Here is a 13,469-nt window from a genome sequence, read left to right as displayed (position 1 = left end):
AGCCCTCGCCCCCCACTGTTTGGCTGACCGCCCACCACTCACTATAGATCCCTTCCGAAGACCTCCCCTCCCCTTCAGTGAAGGATTCGTAATATAGATGATCCTTGAACAATTCGGGTGTTAGCTGCACAAGTCCACCTGCATGTGGATTTTTTATTCATTTATTTTTAAGCATTTATTTCTTTAGGGGAGAGCACAAGCAGGGGAGGGGCAGAGAGGGGGGGGGGACAGAGGATCCAAAGTGGGGGCCACGCTGACAGCAGCAAGCCCGATGGCGGGGCTTGAACTCACCAACCATGAGATCATGACCAGAGCCGAAGTCGGACGCTCAATCGACTGAGCCACCCAAGCACCCCTTGTGGATTTCTTATAGTCCAGTACTATAAATATATTTTTTCTTCCTTATGATTTTGTTGTAACATTTTATTCTCCCTAGCTTATGTTATTGTAGGAATACAGTACATAATACATGTAACATACAAAATATGTGTTTTTTTTGTCTGAGGTTCTTGGCAAGGCTTCCAGTCAACAGTAAGCTATTAATAGTTAAGTGTCCAGGGAGTCAGAAGTTCTGTGTGGATTTTTGACTGCGCTGGAAGCTGGTGCCCCTACCCCCGCATTGTTCAAGGGTGACAGTACTCACCTAGGCTCAAACACGCTCTTTAGTTTGTCTAGCTGCCTCTGAAAAGGAAAACAAGACCTTGGCAATCATCTTGCTGCAGTTATTCAAAAATCAACATTGCAAGCTCATCCTCTGGAACATTCTGAGGGCTGAAGGGGTGTCTCTCCGACGTGTCCTGTATCCCCTGTCAGATACTCTCTCCTGGCTTGACCCCCTGGGGAAAGGAAGCAGGCTCTGTTCACGGTTATCATCTGCCCTTTACATGTTTTTTTCAGCTTTATTGAGCTGAAAAATAAAATTGTAAGGTGTTCCAAATGTACAACACGATTTGGTTCATCATCTGCTTTTTGTTCTGTTTGCTGTTGTGTCTCATTCTAGGCAAGCTCTTTTCGGAGACCATGTTAAGAAACCCCAGAGCCTGGAGGACACTGACTTGAGCCGCCTCTACACAGCCACGTCCCTGATGCAGATTGATGACAACGTGATGAGGTGTGTCCATGCTCAGGGGGCAGGGCGCCAGGCGTGGGGGCTACAGGCCGGCATTGCCCAGCTCAAGGGCTTTTCCTCTGCCCACTTCAGCATTAAGGTCTTTTTTTTTCCTTTGAATAAATGTCTAGTGTTTAATAAAAACTGAAGACTGCACAGAAAAATCCAAATTTCTAGTTGCTCTTAGAAAACAAGAAGGTCTCACCACTCATTCTGCATTCTTGTGTGGTGTAACTGGGCTTGAAAACTGGGGACCTGGGGTGTGCACACCCTAGTTGTCCACAGCCCTTACCCCACCTGCCGTGCTCTGACCCTGGGGCAGGGATCAGGTGCCACGTAATTTGCTTTTGCAGGAGAAGGAAATGTTTCTTGTGCTTATCTATGTCTCTACCCAAAGTAAAAAACAAGAAATAGACAAAGAGGGCTGTGCATTGCAAGAAAACAGAGCCTCTTTCTTTGGGGCAGTGATGTCTCTCCTGAGTGTAATACACAAACCCTGCCCACTTCAGTCCTTTATCCTTCCCTGCCCCCTCCCTTCAGGTACCTGAGGCTGAGACCCTGACAGTGTCTTCCTTCCTAGCACCCATAGTTTCTGATTGACCTTAGCCTTAGCTGGAAAAGGCAACGTTGATCTCTGGCCTCATCGTTCCCTTTAAAAACAACATCATTTTTATTTGATACCTTCAGGCATGATCTAAAGCAAGCTAACTGTTCACCCAGTAGATAGGCAGATATTGACCTGAGGGTGCTTATCTTCCTTACAGGATTTTAGTAGCTTTCTTACACCAAGCAAACTTGAAATAAGCCTGTTAACGGTTATGCAAAGGAAATAGACACTAGAAAATCACTGGTATGTTCAGAAGTTGAGAATGGATTCTACCCACTCTCACTGAAGATGGGAAATGCGACTTTATTGTGGTACTAACAAGAAAGAAACCAAACATTTAAACTCCCCCATTGATCGTCTGAATTTTTTTAAGCCCCAGAGGGAGTGGTGTTCAACTCTCCCTAAAGCTCTTCCTTTTGAATGGTGTTGGATCGTAGCAGTTTTCATGAAGGTCACCAGTAATACTGGAGGCCTGGAGTGCTTTCCTGGCCCTCTGGGACCACAAAGGGACTGACTGCATGCAGACAGGTGGCCCAGAGGTGATATCTGCGCTCAGCTACTTCCTGCAGAGTAGACCCTGGCAGTGCAGCCTGAACTTTCTGGAGGCTTCCCAGGCAGAGATGTCTATGGGGCCTGGCAGTGGAGGAGATGTACATCTTCAGGGGAGGCATGATATCTTTAAGATGCCAGTCAGGATAGAACAAAACCACCATTCAGATACCAGAAGTCCTAATGTGCGTCAGAAAGAGGTTTCCAAAGATCCCCTGGCCTGAGGGTGACTCGGCCTGTTGGTGTCAGAGCCCCAGGATGAACAGGGCACAGGGCACAGCAAACCTACAGGACTTTCATTCTGGAACATCAAAGGTTTGGTTAAATGTCAATTTATCTCTGACTACTGCTCCGTGGATGGACGGAATCAGTAACTGAATCTCTGTCTCATGCCCATTACCTGATACATATTGCATTCCAATTCACAGTGGTCTGGGTTACTCAGGCCAGGAAGAATTTTGTTGAAAAGAAAAGCTCTCATAAATGCCTTTGAATGTCATTTTCCTAGCGTCTGCGGCGACATCTGGTTTTATACTGACTCGAAATGTGTAACCTGTGCTAATAAATACTATAGATAACACTGAGTTTCTGTGCTGGTGTGCACTTTAATGCCATAAATCTCAGTGCCGTTAAGGAAGGTGCTGTCCCTAGCTCCATTTTACAGAGAAGCTCAGAGAGGTTAAAGAGTTTGCCTGAGGTCATGGCGCCCGTAAGTGGCAGAGTCAGGATTTGAGCCCAGATACCAAAGCCAGAGCTCCTAACCCCTAACGCTGGTGCATCTGTATTGTCAACTGATGTGACGTGTTGGCGTGGGATGGGAGCAGTAAAAAAATCCACTCTGCATCCGACCTTGTGACGAATGTGGCTTCGTCCTCTCCTTCCCAGGAAGTTCCACGGCTACAGCTCCCTGAAGGAATATTATGAGGAGGAGAGCTGCATGCGGTACCTGCACAGGGTGAGTGACAGCACAGACTCAGAGGTAGCAGCAGCCCCTAGGTGCAGAGCGGGACCCGTCTGCTCCTGTGTCCGTGTTAAAGCCCTTAAAATTACTGCAACACCCTTTTTTTTTTTTTTTTTCAGTCTTCTTTGACAGTGTAATCTTGCCTGGTTCCTGCCATGGTCGTTCATAGATCTGTGTAGATTTCTTACAATTCTGGACCTTTTTTGTTGTTTTTTGGGCCATTGTGCATTTTGTTAGTGTGGCGGCTAGGACTAAACCTCCAAGTTCCTGCCATGATCTGGTGAGCCCAGAGGAAAAGAGATGTATTTCTGTATCAGAACGATGAGGAACAGGTGTGCTGGCAAGATGGGCAGGTTTCTATTAACGCAGTTTCTGGCAGCTGCCATAAACTTTATGTGGATTAAATTAAGTGTGTGGCCACTCATCAGCACCCGTGTTTTCACCTGCACGACCACCAAACCAGTCTCTCCTCATTCTTTGTACAATTGCCCCTTGCCCTCAAGTGCAGGACTTGCCATTTAGCCCTGTCAACGTCCACCTGGTGGCTCGGCCCCCTACTCACCCAGCTGAAGCACGTAATTGTGAATTGCGGTCCTGCCGTCTGTCACATCGGCCACCCCTCCTGGTTTAGCATCATCCCCCAGGCTCTGGGTGCCTTCATTGAAGCCGCTACAGAACCGTTGAGCTGTCTAGACCAGTGTTCGAGACCTCCAGGTTGGCACAGCCAGTCTCTATGCTGCCCGGGTGCGGCTGTCCATAGCGTCTGAGTGCCCGTCAGCCCTTCTCCCCTAAAATGACAAAGGCTGTTTTACTACAATGGATGTTTGAACGCAACCCCACTAAGAACTTCCCAATATCCACCAACCTACTCTTGGTTTTCCCCTTCAGATTCCCCTAGAAAATCTCCCTTGTCTGGAAGGGAGCACCCTCCATTTTTCCTCCCCACAGTATAAACGGAATGAATGTGTACATAACTCTCTGTAGGGTCACTTTTCTGAAAGGTGGGCTAACCTGAAATACTGGGAGTCTCATCAGAAGGATTTTGCCGGTGAGCCCCATTGAGCACCTACCCAGGCTCCGTCAGAGCACGTGGGTCCCCTAGGACACCTGCCAGGCCGCCATCAGATTGCAGTTACGGTTCATGCCACCGCCAGGGAACACAGGCAGCCTTAATCCACTCGTGCAGTGGACTGAACAGGAACCCTCTTCCCTTTGCTTCAAAGGCATGTCCGGTAGTTGAATTTGAGCCTTGACTCGGGGGGCAGAAGGGGGTCTAAGGGAATCGATCATTTATTTCTCCTTTATTTTCCTGTTGCAGATTTATGTGCCTCTCATGCTGGTCAACGCAGCTGATGACCCCTTGGTGCATGAAAGCCTCCTAACCATTCCAAAATCTCTTTCAGGTAAGTGTTCCTTCCTGCTGCTCCCTTGGCCATTCAGCACGTTGCCATGGCAAACTCTGTCACCTCTTGTAGGTCAGCTTCTGTGGGGAAGGACGTCCCGTGGCGGGGTTCTCGTTCAGCCTGCCTTGATAGTACTGGGGCTGTGATGAGCCCTGGGCAGAGCCTTGTGTTCTCTCTTGGTGCCAGAGACGACTATCATTTATATCCATAGCCAAGAGGGGTTTGGGGGAGTTCCCCAGTGTTCTGTGAAATTATTGTTTCAGGGTTTATGGTTCCATTAAATTGGAGAGTTTGATTTAAAGAGATATTTTGACTTAAACATGACACGAGGGGCACCTGGGTGGCTCAGTCGGTTAAGCTTCTGACTTCGACGCAGGGCATGATCTCACAGTTCACGGGTTTGACCCCCGCATCCGGCTCTGTGCTGGCAGCTCAGAGCCTGGAGCCTGCTTCAGATTCTGTGTCTCCCTCTCTCTCTGCCCCTCCCCTGCTCATGCTCTCTCTCTCGCTCTCTCTCAAAATAAATAAACATTAAAAAAAATTTTTTAAAAACCTGACATGAAAAGCAGAACAAAAAAGCCAATTCTGCTGCCTCTTCTGACAGCCTCTCCATCTGCTTTGAGGATAAAAATATAAGCAACTGAAAAAGCAAAGAACGTTGCTCATGGGAATGCCGCTGTTTCGGGCCGGGTCGGTCTCACCCCACGCTAGAGAGGGGCTGAGGGAGAAACGAGAGAGAGCCAGCGAGCGAGCACGTAGCAGCAGAAGGAAACACTTGGAAATCCCAAGACCACTTGCACTGCAATTCAGCTCCCCGGGACCCATTCTCCTGCCCTCTGTAGCCCTCCGCGACCACGTTTCTCTTGTAAATATCCTATATTAAGCAGAGCAGGGGCCCTTCTGGCTCGAACTCCAGGCCAGGGGAGTAAAAACCACAGTGGGTGGAGCCCCGTGCCCTGCTCGGAGTGGATGTTGTGTGTGATACAGGTGTGTGAGGTGATAAAGCCGCCCGTCCTCAACCCGCTGTCAAGCCGTAGGCTCCCTGCACAAAAGCAGCCCAGTGAGCAGCGTGCAGCAGAGAAAGCGGCCGTGCCGTTTCCTTCCGGTGTCCAGAGTAACACCAGTAGCTCTAATGCTGCCACGCAGAATCTATGAAATAGCAACTGAAAAGGAAGCAGAAGGCAGGGTCACCCCGCAAGAGAGTCCCGCAGAGCCAGAACTGTGCACCCCAGGAGGTGCCTCCGAGGCCTGGAGCAGCCGGGCCCCTGCCAGTCGGTCCCCCTGGGAAGACAGACATTTTTTTCCGTGGTCCCTGGCCACACATGGCTGCCCGTCTTGCCCCATCTTCACTAATGGCCCCTCCAAGCCCACGCGGGACTAGCCCACGTGTGGACTCCTGAAGTCAGGCTCCAGGTTAGCGGCGCTGGGCATGGTCAGCTTTAAGTTCTGTTTTAGTCTCAAACGAGAAGTGTCTGTCATGAAAGAACATTGACTCCGCTGAAGTAAAAATAACAGCATACATGCCGTGAATCCCTCCTCAAAGCCTGGCCCCCACCGGTAGCTTCGGCGTCACCTGGGAGCTGGTTAGAAATGCAGAATGTCAGCTTTTCCACCTGGCGTATTAAGGTGCATTGTAAGGTGACAGCCCGGATTTGGAGGCACGGTCAGATTTGAAGCATCTGGCTGTATAATCAAATCACCTGGGGAGCTTTAGCGAGACCTGTGCACCCGCGCGTGCGTGCTCTCTCCCTCTCTGTCACCCCAGGTGATTCTAACATACACCCGAGTCTGAGAACCCTCTGGATTTCAAAGTGTTGCTTAAGCCGGTGCCCATTCCGCCCCAAAGCCAAGCTGTTCCAGTACCTGCTAGATCCCACGGCCTTGGCCACCCGCCTCATCTCCCTCTCACTCTGGTGAATGAGGCAGAGTGAGGAGAAGTCAAGTACATCCTCTTGGTGACCTTCACCCGTGGGGAAAGCCCGGGCCCACCCTGGCCGGCGCCCTTTGGCACATCCTGCCTTGGAGCGCGCCAGACGGTGACTCACTCAGCTGCCTTCCCCCCCGCAGAGAAACGGGAGAACGTCATGCTTGTGCTGCCTCTGCACGGGGGCCACCTGGGCTTCTTTGAGGGTTCCGTGCTGTTCCCCGAGCCCCTGACGTGGATGGATAAGCTGGTGGTGGAGTATGCCAACGCCATCTGCCAGTGGGAGCGGAACAAGTCTCAGTGCTCTGACACGGAGCAGGTGGAGGCCGACCTGGAGTGAGGCCTCCCGGACTGCGGCGCGCTCCAGCTGCCTCCCCTGGAACCCGCGTCCATCACCGGCTGTTTCAGGTCCCCCCCCCCAACCCCCCACCTCCCTCAGTGACCTGGATCTGACCTCACACCATCAGCGGGGACCACCCACCAGGCACACCTGCGCTGGAGCAGGCGGCCAGTCCCTGGGGGCTCCAGCCTATTTTTGTGCTTAGTTACTGGTTTTCTCCACCGCCTTGTTCTCCACGGTGACTAGCGACAGGATTCTCACCCTCCTGTCCCAGTCTCGGCATTTGATTGCTCTTAAGCCAATTACATCTAGTTTCCCTATGAAAAATGTGTCTGAACAGCAGTTTTGCTTTGCCAGTCGAAAGGCTTGTCCCCCAGAGCAGTGAAGATGTATGCTATTTTGCGGTGGTTGTATGTGTCCTTATGTAGAGCCTGAAAAGTGCTCGCCAACCTAAGCCGATGCTGACGATGCAGGTTGGCTTGGGAGCCCAAGCGCCCGGGCCTCCCACACTGCAGTCTGGCCTCTTACGTGGCCAAGAAAGTTCTCTTGAGTCACGAGCCAGGTTTCTCCCTTACAGTCTTCTAAGGCAGTCTCCCACACTTTTGCCGATGATGAGAATTACCTGGGGCACTTGTTGAAAATTCAGCCTCCCAGGTCCCTCCCCTGGGAGAGGCCGATTCAGTGGGTCCGGGAAGGGGTCTGGAGATTTTAATTTTTGGCCAGTGCCCCTGGTGATCCTCACCACCAGGCAAATTTGGGAAACACTGTTCTGCGGGGCCTTTAAATTAGAAACATCTCGTAGCTCATTTTACGGAAATTTACAGGTAGACGTGTCTCTTGGCTCCCAGGGGCCTCCAAAGTATCGATCAAGGCCTGTCCTCGTGCAGCTGCCTTGTGTAATCACAGCGTGATGTCTCAGAAGAGGGCCTGGCAGGGAGTAAAGTTTGGGCTACGCCAGACTCTGCTTTTTACTGGCTGTATGACCCTGGAAAAGTCCCTTGAACTTCAGTTTCTTCACGTGTAAAACAGGGGACTTGAACCAGGTGGATTGCCGAGGTCACTGCCGGTCCTAAAGATCCATGACAAACTCAGCTCACTGAGGTCTGAGAGAAAGAGCATCCTTTCAGGGAGGCCTCCTGTAGATGTCATCATTCGCCTTTTTTTTTTTTTCCCCTGTCCCTCATTTTCGTATAAAGTGGTGTTTTGGGGTTTTTTTAAACATTCGATTATCATTTTACTTTTTTAACCCAAGTCTTTCTAGTTCTGGCTTTTGATACCGAATAGTTCAAAAGCTGGATCTGAGTTTGGAGAAAGATCTTTCCAACCAAAAAGGGTGTTATTTTGAAACCAGATTTTTAATTTAATAGCCTATATTTACAGTCTGTTGGAGAGATCTTTCCAAAGTGTGTCTTTTCAAATGAAAATGTTATTCGAGTTTTCAAGTACTCCTTTCCTCCAGTCCTGTGGTACTTGAATATCTAAAAACCCTGCACTTTGAAAAATCGGCAGTTGCTATCTGGAACTAAATGGAACTGTGAGTGAAATTGTCTGGATACTTTTTTTTTTTTTTTTTTTTTTTAATGTCCCTGCTTCATCTCCTTTGCTCCAGGACAGACAGGATTATAAATAGCGGGTCTGTGTGGATGTTTCAGGGGTAAAGGGAGCCAGGGCCTAGATACGCCCCTCAGGGTTGCAGGTGGATGTCTTCTGGGCGTCGGTCCAAGTGGCTGTGACAGTCACGTCTGTAACCTGAAGTTTTCTGACAATCACCAGATCATCCTAATTAATAACATCAAAAGCAGCCGCTGTCTCAAAAGATGGAGATTTCTGTGGTCTCCACATTGTGGTGGTGTGCTTTCTCACACACGCCAGATTCATCATTGTGACTTTTGCGCCCAACCGTTACGTTTCTAGTGCATTTCCTTTCCGTGTTCTTTTAGCACAGATTGGCACTTTATCATCTACCCCCTCAATTTGGAAGCTGGCCCCTCCCCTCTTGCTTTTCCCTCCACCCTATCACACAGCTGTAACCTAGAAGATTCACAGTCCTGTTTCCCACTGCTCCCTTTGTTTCTCAAGACCTTTTGTGAAATTAGGTAAACGAAGCAATATCTAAGTGGGGCTGAATCACCATCCCGGGAAGCAAGGGGTGCCTTTGCCTTAGGTCACATCTCTTGACCTGTTCTGACAAAGCAGTGGCCAGGTACCCGCCCCATTCAGGAAGAGAAAAGACACCAGTTCTGGAGGGGGACCAGAAGTCCCTGGGGCCCCATGGAGTTGAGGCAGGGGTTGGGGCCAGGCCTTGGTCGCCACACGACCGGAATTTACCCCAGGGGAGCGTGGGGGCCCTGTCCCAGCTGAAATCTTTCTGTGTGTGACTCTGAATGGCACTCACATTCCATTTTGGCTCACATGAGATCAACTGAAGTCCTTTGTTCAGGCTTCAGGCTCTCAGGCATGGAAATGAGAATGTGACCGTGGCGGTCTTACAGGAAAATTTTTGTTTGTCCCTGAATGAGAGCACAGAGGCATTGAATTTACGGAGATGCAAACCTGCCTAATAGACAAGGGAGCGGCATTTTATATGTAGGTCAGCCTTTTCCTTCCTGCAGCTTTCTTTGCGTGTCTTCCTGAAGCCATTCATTGCTGATGAAGGTCCCGTCTGGCTTGAAACAAGGCCGAATGTTCAAACATCATTTGAACATTATGTCTTAAAATCAGAATAAAGATATAACTTGCGTGGACCTAGCCAGTCCTGTTGCAGGGGTAACACATCGACACATGAAACACCACGGGCGGGAGGCACCCGCATTTCTGCCGTACTCTCGGCCTCTTAAAGGGTTAGAAGGCACCTTGTGAGCAACTGATCCGGGTCAAATTAAGATTACCTGGAAAATGGCGTCAAGTCTCCTTGATACCTTGTGTCACAAGGAGGTTAAACAGACTTCAGGAAAAGCTCTTCTCTTCTCTGCGGTGAGTTTGCACCAGTGATTCCAGAGCGGAAGGAAAGCAGGAAGTGGTTTGTGGTCAATGTATTTGCACCTCTCTTTGGCACCTTACGCTTGCGAGGAACCCGGTGACGTACCGTAAGAGGTGAAACAGGGCTGAATAGGAGTGTGCCCTTACTTGACCTCGTGGTAGGGGACCAGGGTCCAAGAGACCCAGGTTCTTGTCCTGATTGTCTCTAATTCAGGCTGGATTGCGGGCAACCACTTCACCTCTCTGAGCCCCAGTTCCCTCACCTTAGACCGCCTCTAAGACCATTCACCTATTTACACACCATTTGCCTGAGGACCCATCCTTGCAAATGGCAGTGGCTGCGTCCAGGCTCCAGCGTCATCTTGGGGGGACTCGGACAGAGGGAACTTCTGCTGAAGACCCTCGATGTTGCCCAAAGCCCTGTGTCTGACTGGCTTCTCTTTCGACTCTCCGCCGGCATCTCAGTACCCTTGCTGTCCCGAGGGTGGTCTTGTGACTGGGACAGGTGCTGACCATTGGAACTAGGCGAATGTCCCCAGCCTTCTGTGTGATTCACAGCATTGAGATTCATAGTCTTATTTCCCGGGGCAGAAATCCTTCCCGCTCAGGCTTTCATTCTGAAACTACAGTCTTCATTAAAGCTGAGCTTTCTGGATAGCTGAGCTTATATGCCTGGCATCTGAATGAGAGCTCTCTTTGTAACTGTGTGACTTGAGATCCCTTCTGCCAGCTCCAGGGGAACAATGCATGTGTTCTTGTTGGTGTTTGCCAGGCAAGCAGATGTCTGAGATGTGAGAGGCTTTTCTTTTCCTGTGGCGTCGATTCGTAGAGCTCAAGGAAAGACCCCTGAAACGTCACGTGGAGTCCAGAGAACTCAGGGCTCTATCCTCCAGGCAGGACAGGAGAGTTATTAAAAAGCAATTCACCACAGCATCGCCTGGAATTGTTCTCTGTGCCCAGAAGGCCTTACTTTGCCTGTAGAGTATCCCCTGCTGTTCCAACAATAGTGCGGCACTGGAATTTAAAATCTGCCGTGGAAGTTCGAAGCAAAGCCACAGCAAAACCAGAGAATCCCTTCGTGTGGCCTGTGAGTTCCTTGTTACGTTAGCTCCCCCCCCCACCCCCCACCCCTCACCCCTCGACAGCACGCGTGGTTCACAACTGGCCAAACGTCTCGTCCTCCGATGCCTCTCTTCCTTCCCGGCCTCGCTCTGTTCTTCGGAGCCACTTTGGACTACTTGGATGCTTCACAAAGCCATGAAAAGTGGCCTGTCTGTGGCATTTAGAGGCCAAGCAGTTGAGGGAAAGGTTTTTTTCCTCCCTCTGTTATCTAAGCAGAAGGAAGGACCCCCCTTCTTCATAAACTAGGATTGCTTTTGCCAAATTGCATTTGACGCCGAGGGAAGGGGCACCGGCCCCTGCTGGCAGTGGGAACCGGAACGCTCTCCAAAACTAAAGCTGCTTCCTCGGGCCTGCCTCACTGCTGCTGCCGCCCCCGGATGCCACCCAGGCATCCTCCCCAAGCGGCCCTTAGAAGCAGACTGCAGAGCCCAGCTCACCGGCCATTCCCATACTCCCAGACAATAGACAGCTGCCCCTTCTGGAAGAGTCAGCCCCCCACCCCACCCCACCCCGAACTGTTTTTCCTGGCATGTATGTGGGGAAAGCGTTCGTGTATCTCTAATGAACAAGCTGGAGTCAATTTCTAACCAGTGGGTTGTCTTTCACCTTGACTCCGGTCAATTAGTAATGAAATCTATAACCTACTTTCTCCCCGCTTCTGGTCCCCATTAGCCAAGAAATCTACTATTGCCATAAGTCGGGGACTGTCCATGTATAGCCCCTGCAGAAATACCCTTCATCTCCACGGGCATTCTCCTTCTAGACCACCCACGTTGAGGAGCCCAAGTCATTGACGGGAGTCCTTGCCACCCCCCTCGGTCCCCACGCCAGCCGCTTCTCTCCCAGACTGTTCCCAGGGACTTGGCTCATCCTGGGCATAGGACTTCGGTTTTGTCTGGCTTTTGTTTTGGCCTCTTCAGTTGTCCTAAAGCACAAGTCCGTGTAGAATCCTGTCACCTCTCCACACCAGTTCCAGATGACCCGGGCCTCTCCCCACTGCCTCAGGAAGACCTCCACTGTACCTGAGCTTTTGACTTCTGCCAATGCAGCTGCCTTAGCAACACCAGGGGCGGGGGGTGGGATGGGGAGCAGGGGCCATCTCTCCTTTTTCCGGTTGGACTCGGTCAACCACGTTCTTCTGTTGGCAGATCTGCTTCCAGATTGATTTTTGAGAACCATCACTTTCGCATTCCTAATTTTTGTCTGTTTTGTTTTGATTTTGTTTTGTTTGATTTTCCTGAAACATAAAATGCTGCCCTGAAAATCATGTGTTTTTGAGTTTGTGTTCTGACGGCCTCCGTGCTGCCGGATTTTGGGGGGGAAATACAGGATCCTCCAGCACAGAGGCGTTTAAGATTTGCAACTAGCAATGCAATTTTTTCTAAATATGAGGATATTTACCTTTATTAAGAAATTATACTAAACAATGGTGTCCTTGATCATTTTATGTTCCCATATTCCTTTGGGCTCTATTTTGATTCTGTGTGGTGGTAAACGAAGATCATTACAAACAAAAACTGTAATTTTGTTATCTTTGATTCAATGGAATTTCTTTACTTAAAAAAAATAAAAGGCTAAAACTGTAGCATGGCTGTGTGTCCTTTGCACAATAAGAGTTTCTGTCTAAAAGGATTCTTCCTGGGGCGCCTGGGTGGCTCAGTCGGTTGAGTCCAACTCTTGATTTCGGCTCAGGTCATGATCTCATGGTTGGTGGAATCGAGCCCCAAGTCGGGCTCTGCCCTGATAACACGGAGCCTCCTTGGGATTCTCTGTCTCTCTCTCTGTCTCTCTGCCCCGCCTCTGCTTATGCGCATGCACGCGCATACATTCTCCCTTTCTCTCTCAGAATAAGTAAATAAACGTCAAATAAATGGATGGATGGATGGATGGATGGATGGATGGATGGATGGATTCTTCTGGTGCCTTCGCCAAATGTGAACTTGAAGGAAATGGGCAAAACGCTGAGTTCTTATCACAAGTGCTTTTCACCCAGTCTTGCAAACAAATACCAAAGAAATGACCAACCCCAGCCTTTCTGAGCAAGAAGGCCTGGGCGTGAGATACCAACACCGTAATCACTTGCTGTCTAGAGTGACCCTTGTAGACACAATGTAAGGGGACATGTAAATGGTGGGTGCCATGCATGATTTGTATGCTTTTCTCACAGTGTTCTTTGAAAAGACTGAGTGAGGGGCACCTGGGTGACTCAGTCGGTTAAGCATCTGACTCTGGGTGGTTCAGGTCATGATCTCACACTCTCTCATGAGACTGAGCCCTGCATCAGGCGCTGCACTGACAGTGTGGAGCCTGCTTGGGACTCTTTCTCCCTCTTTCTCTGCCCATCCCTACCCCCCCCCCCAAGTAAATAAACTATGAAGGAAGGAAGGAAGGAAGAAAAGGAAGGAAGGAAGGAAGGAAGGAAGGAAGGAAGGAAGGAAGGAAGGAAGGAAGGGAGGGAGGGAGGGAGGGAAGGAAG

At 50.0% G+C, this 13,469-nt stretch overlaps 1 protein-coding gene across 2 annotated transcripts in view; it reads left to right on the top strand.

The window, feature by feature from the left end:
* The window catches only part of ABHD2 (abhydrolase domain containing 2, acylglycerol lipase), a 107,381-nt gene that overhangs the window by 92,580 nt on the left and 1,332 nt on the right, over window positions 1–13,469 (top strand). Inside the window, exons 8-11 of one of the 2 annotated variants that reach the window (XM_027068035.2) lie at window positions 1,001–1,111; window positions 3,150–3,219; window positions 4,544–4,628; window positions 6,696–12,578. In XM_027068035.2, coding sequence (XP_026923836.2) covers window positions 1,001–1,111; window positions 3,150–3,219; window positions 4,544–4,628; window positions 6,696–6,892 — 463 coding nt within the window. In that variant the 3' untranslated portion in view covers window positions 6,893–12,578. Of the gene's footprint in view, window positions 1–1,000; window positions 1,112–3,149; window positions 3,220–4,543; window positions 4,629–6,695; window positions 12,579–13,469 lie in introns of those variants that run through there. The other variant, XM_027068036.2, reaches the window with a different exon arrangement.

The sequence above is a fragment of the Acinonyx jubatus genome, chromosome B3 (genome assembly GCF_027475565.1).
Source record: "Acinonyx jubatus isolate Ajub_Pintada_27869175 chromosome B3, VMU_Ajub_asm_v1.0, whole genome shotgun sequence".
Classification (NCBI taxonomy): Eukaryota; Metazoa; Chordata; class Mammalia; order Carnivora; family Felidae; genus Acinonyx; species Acinonyx jubatus.
Note: the sequence above shows the minus strand (reverse complement) of the source record. Positions and strands in the feature narration are given on the sequence as shown.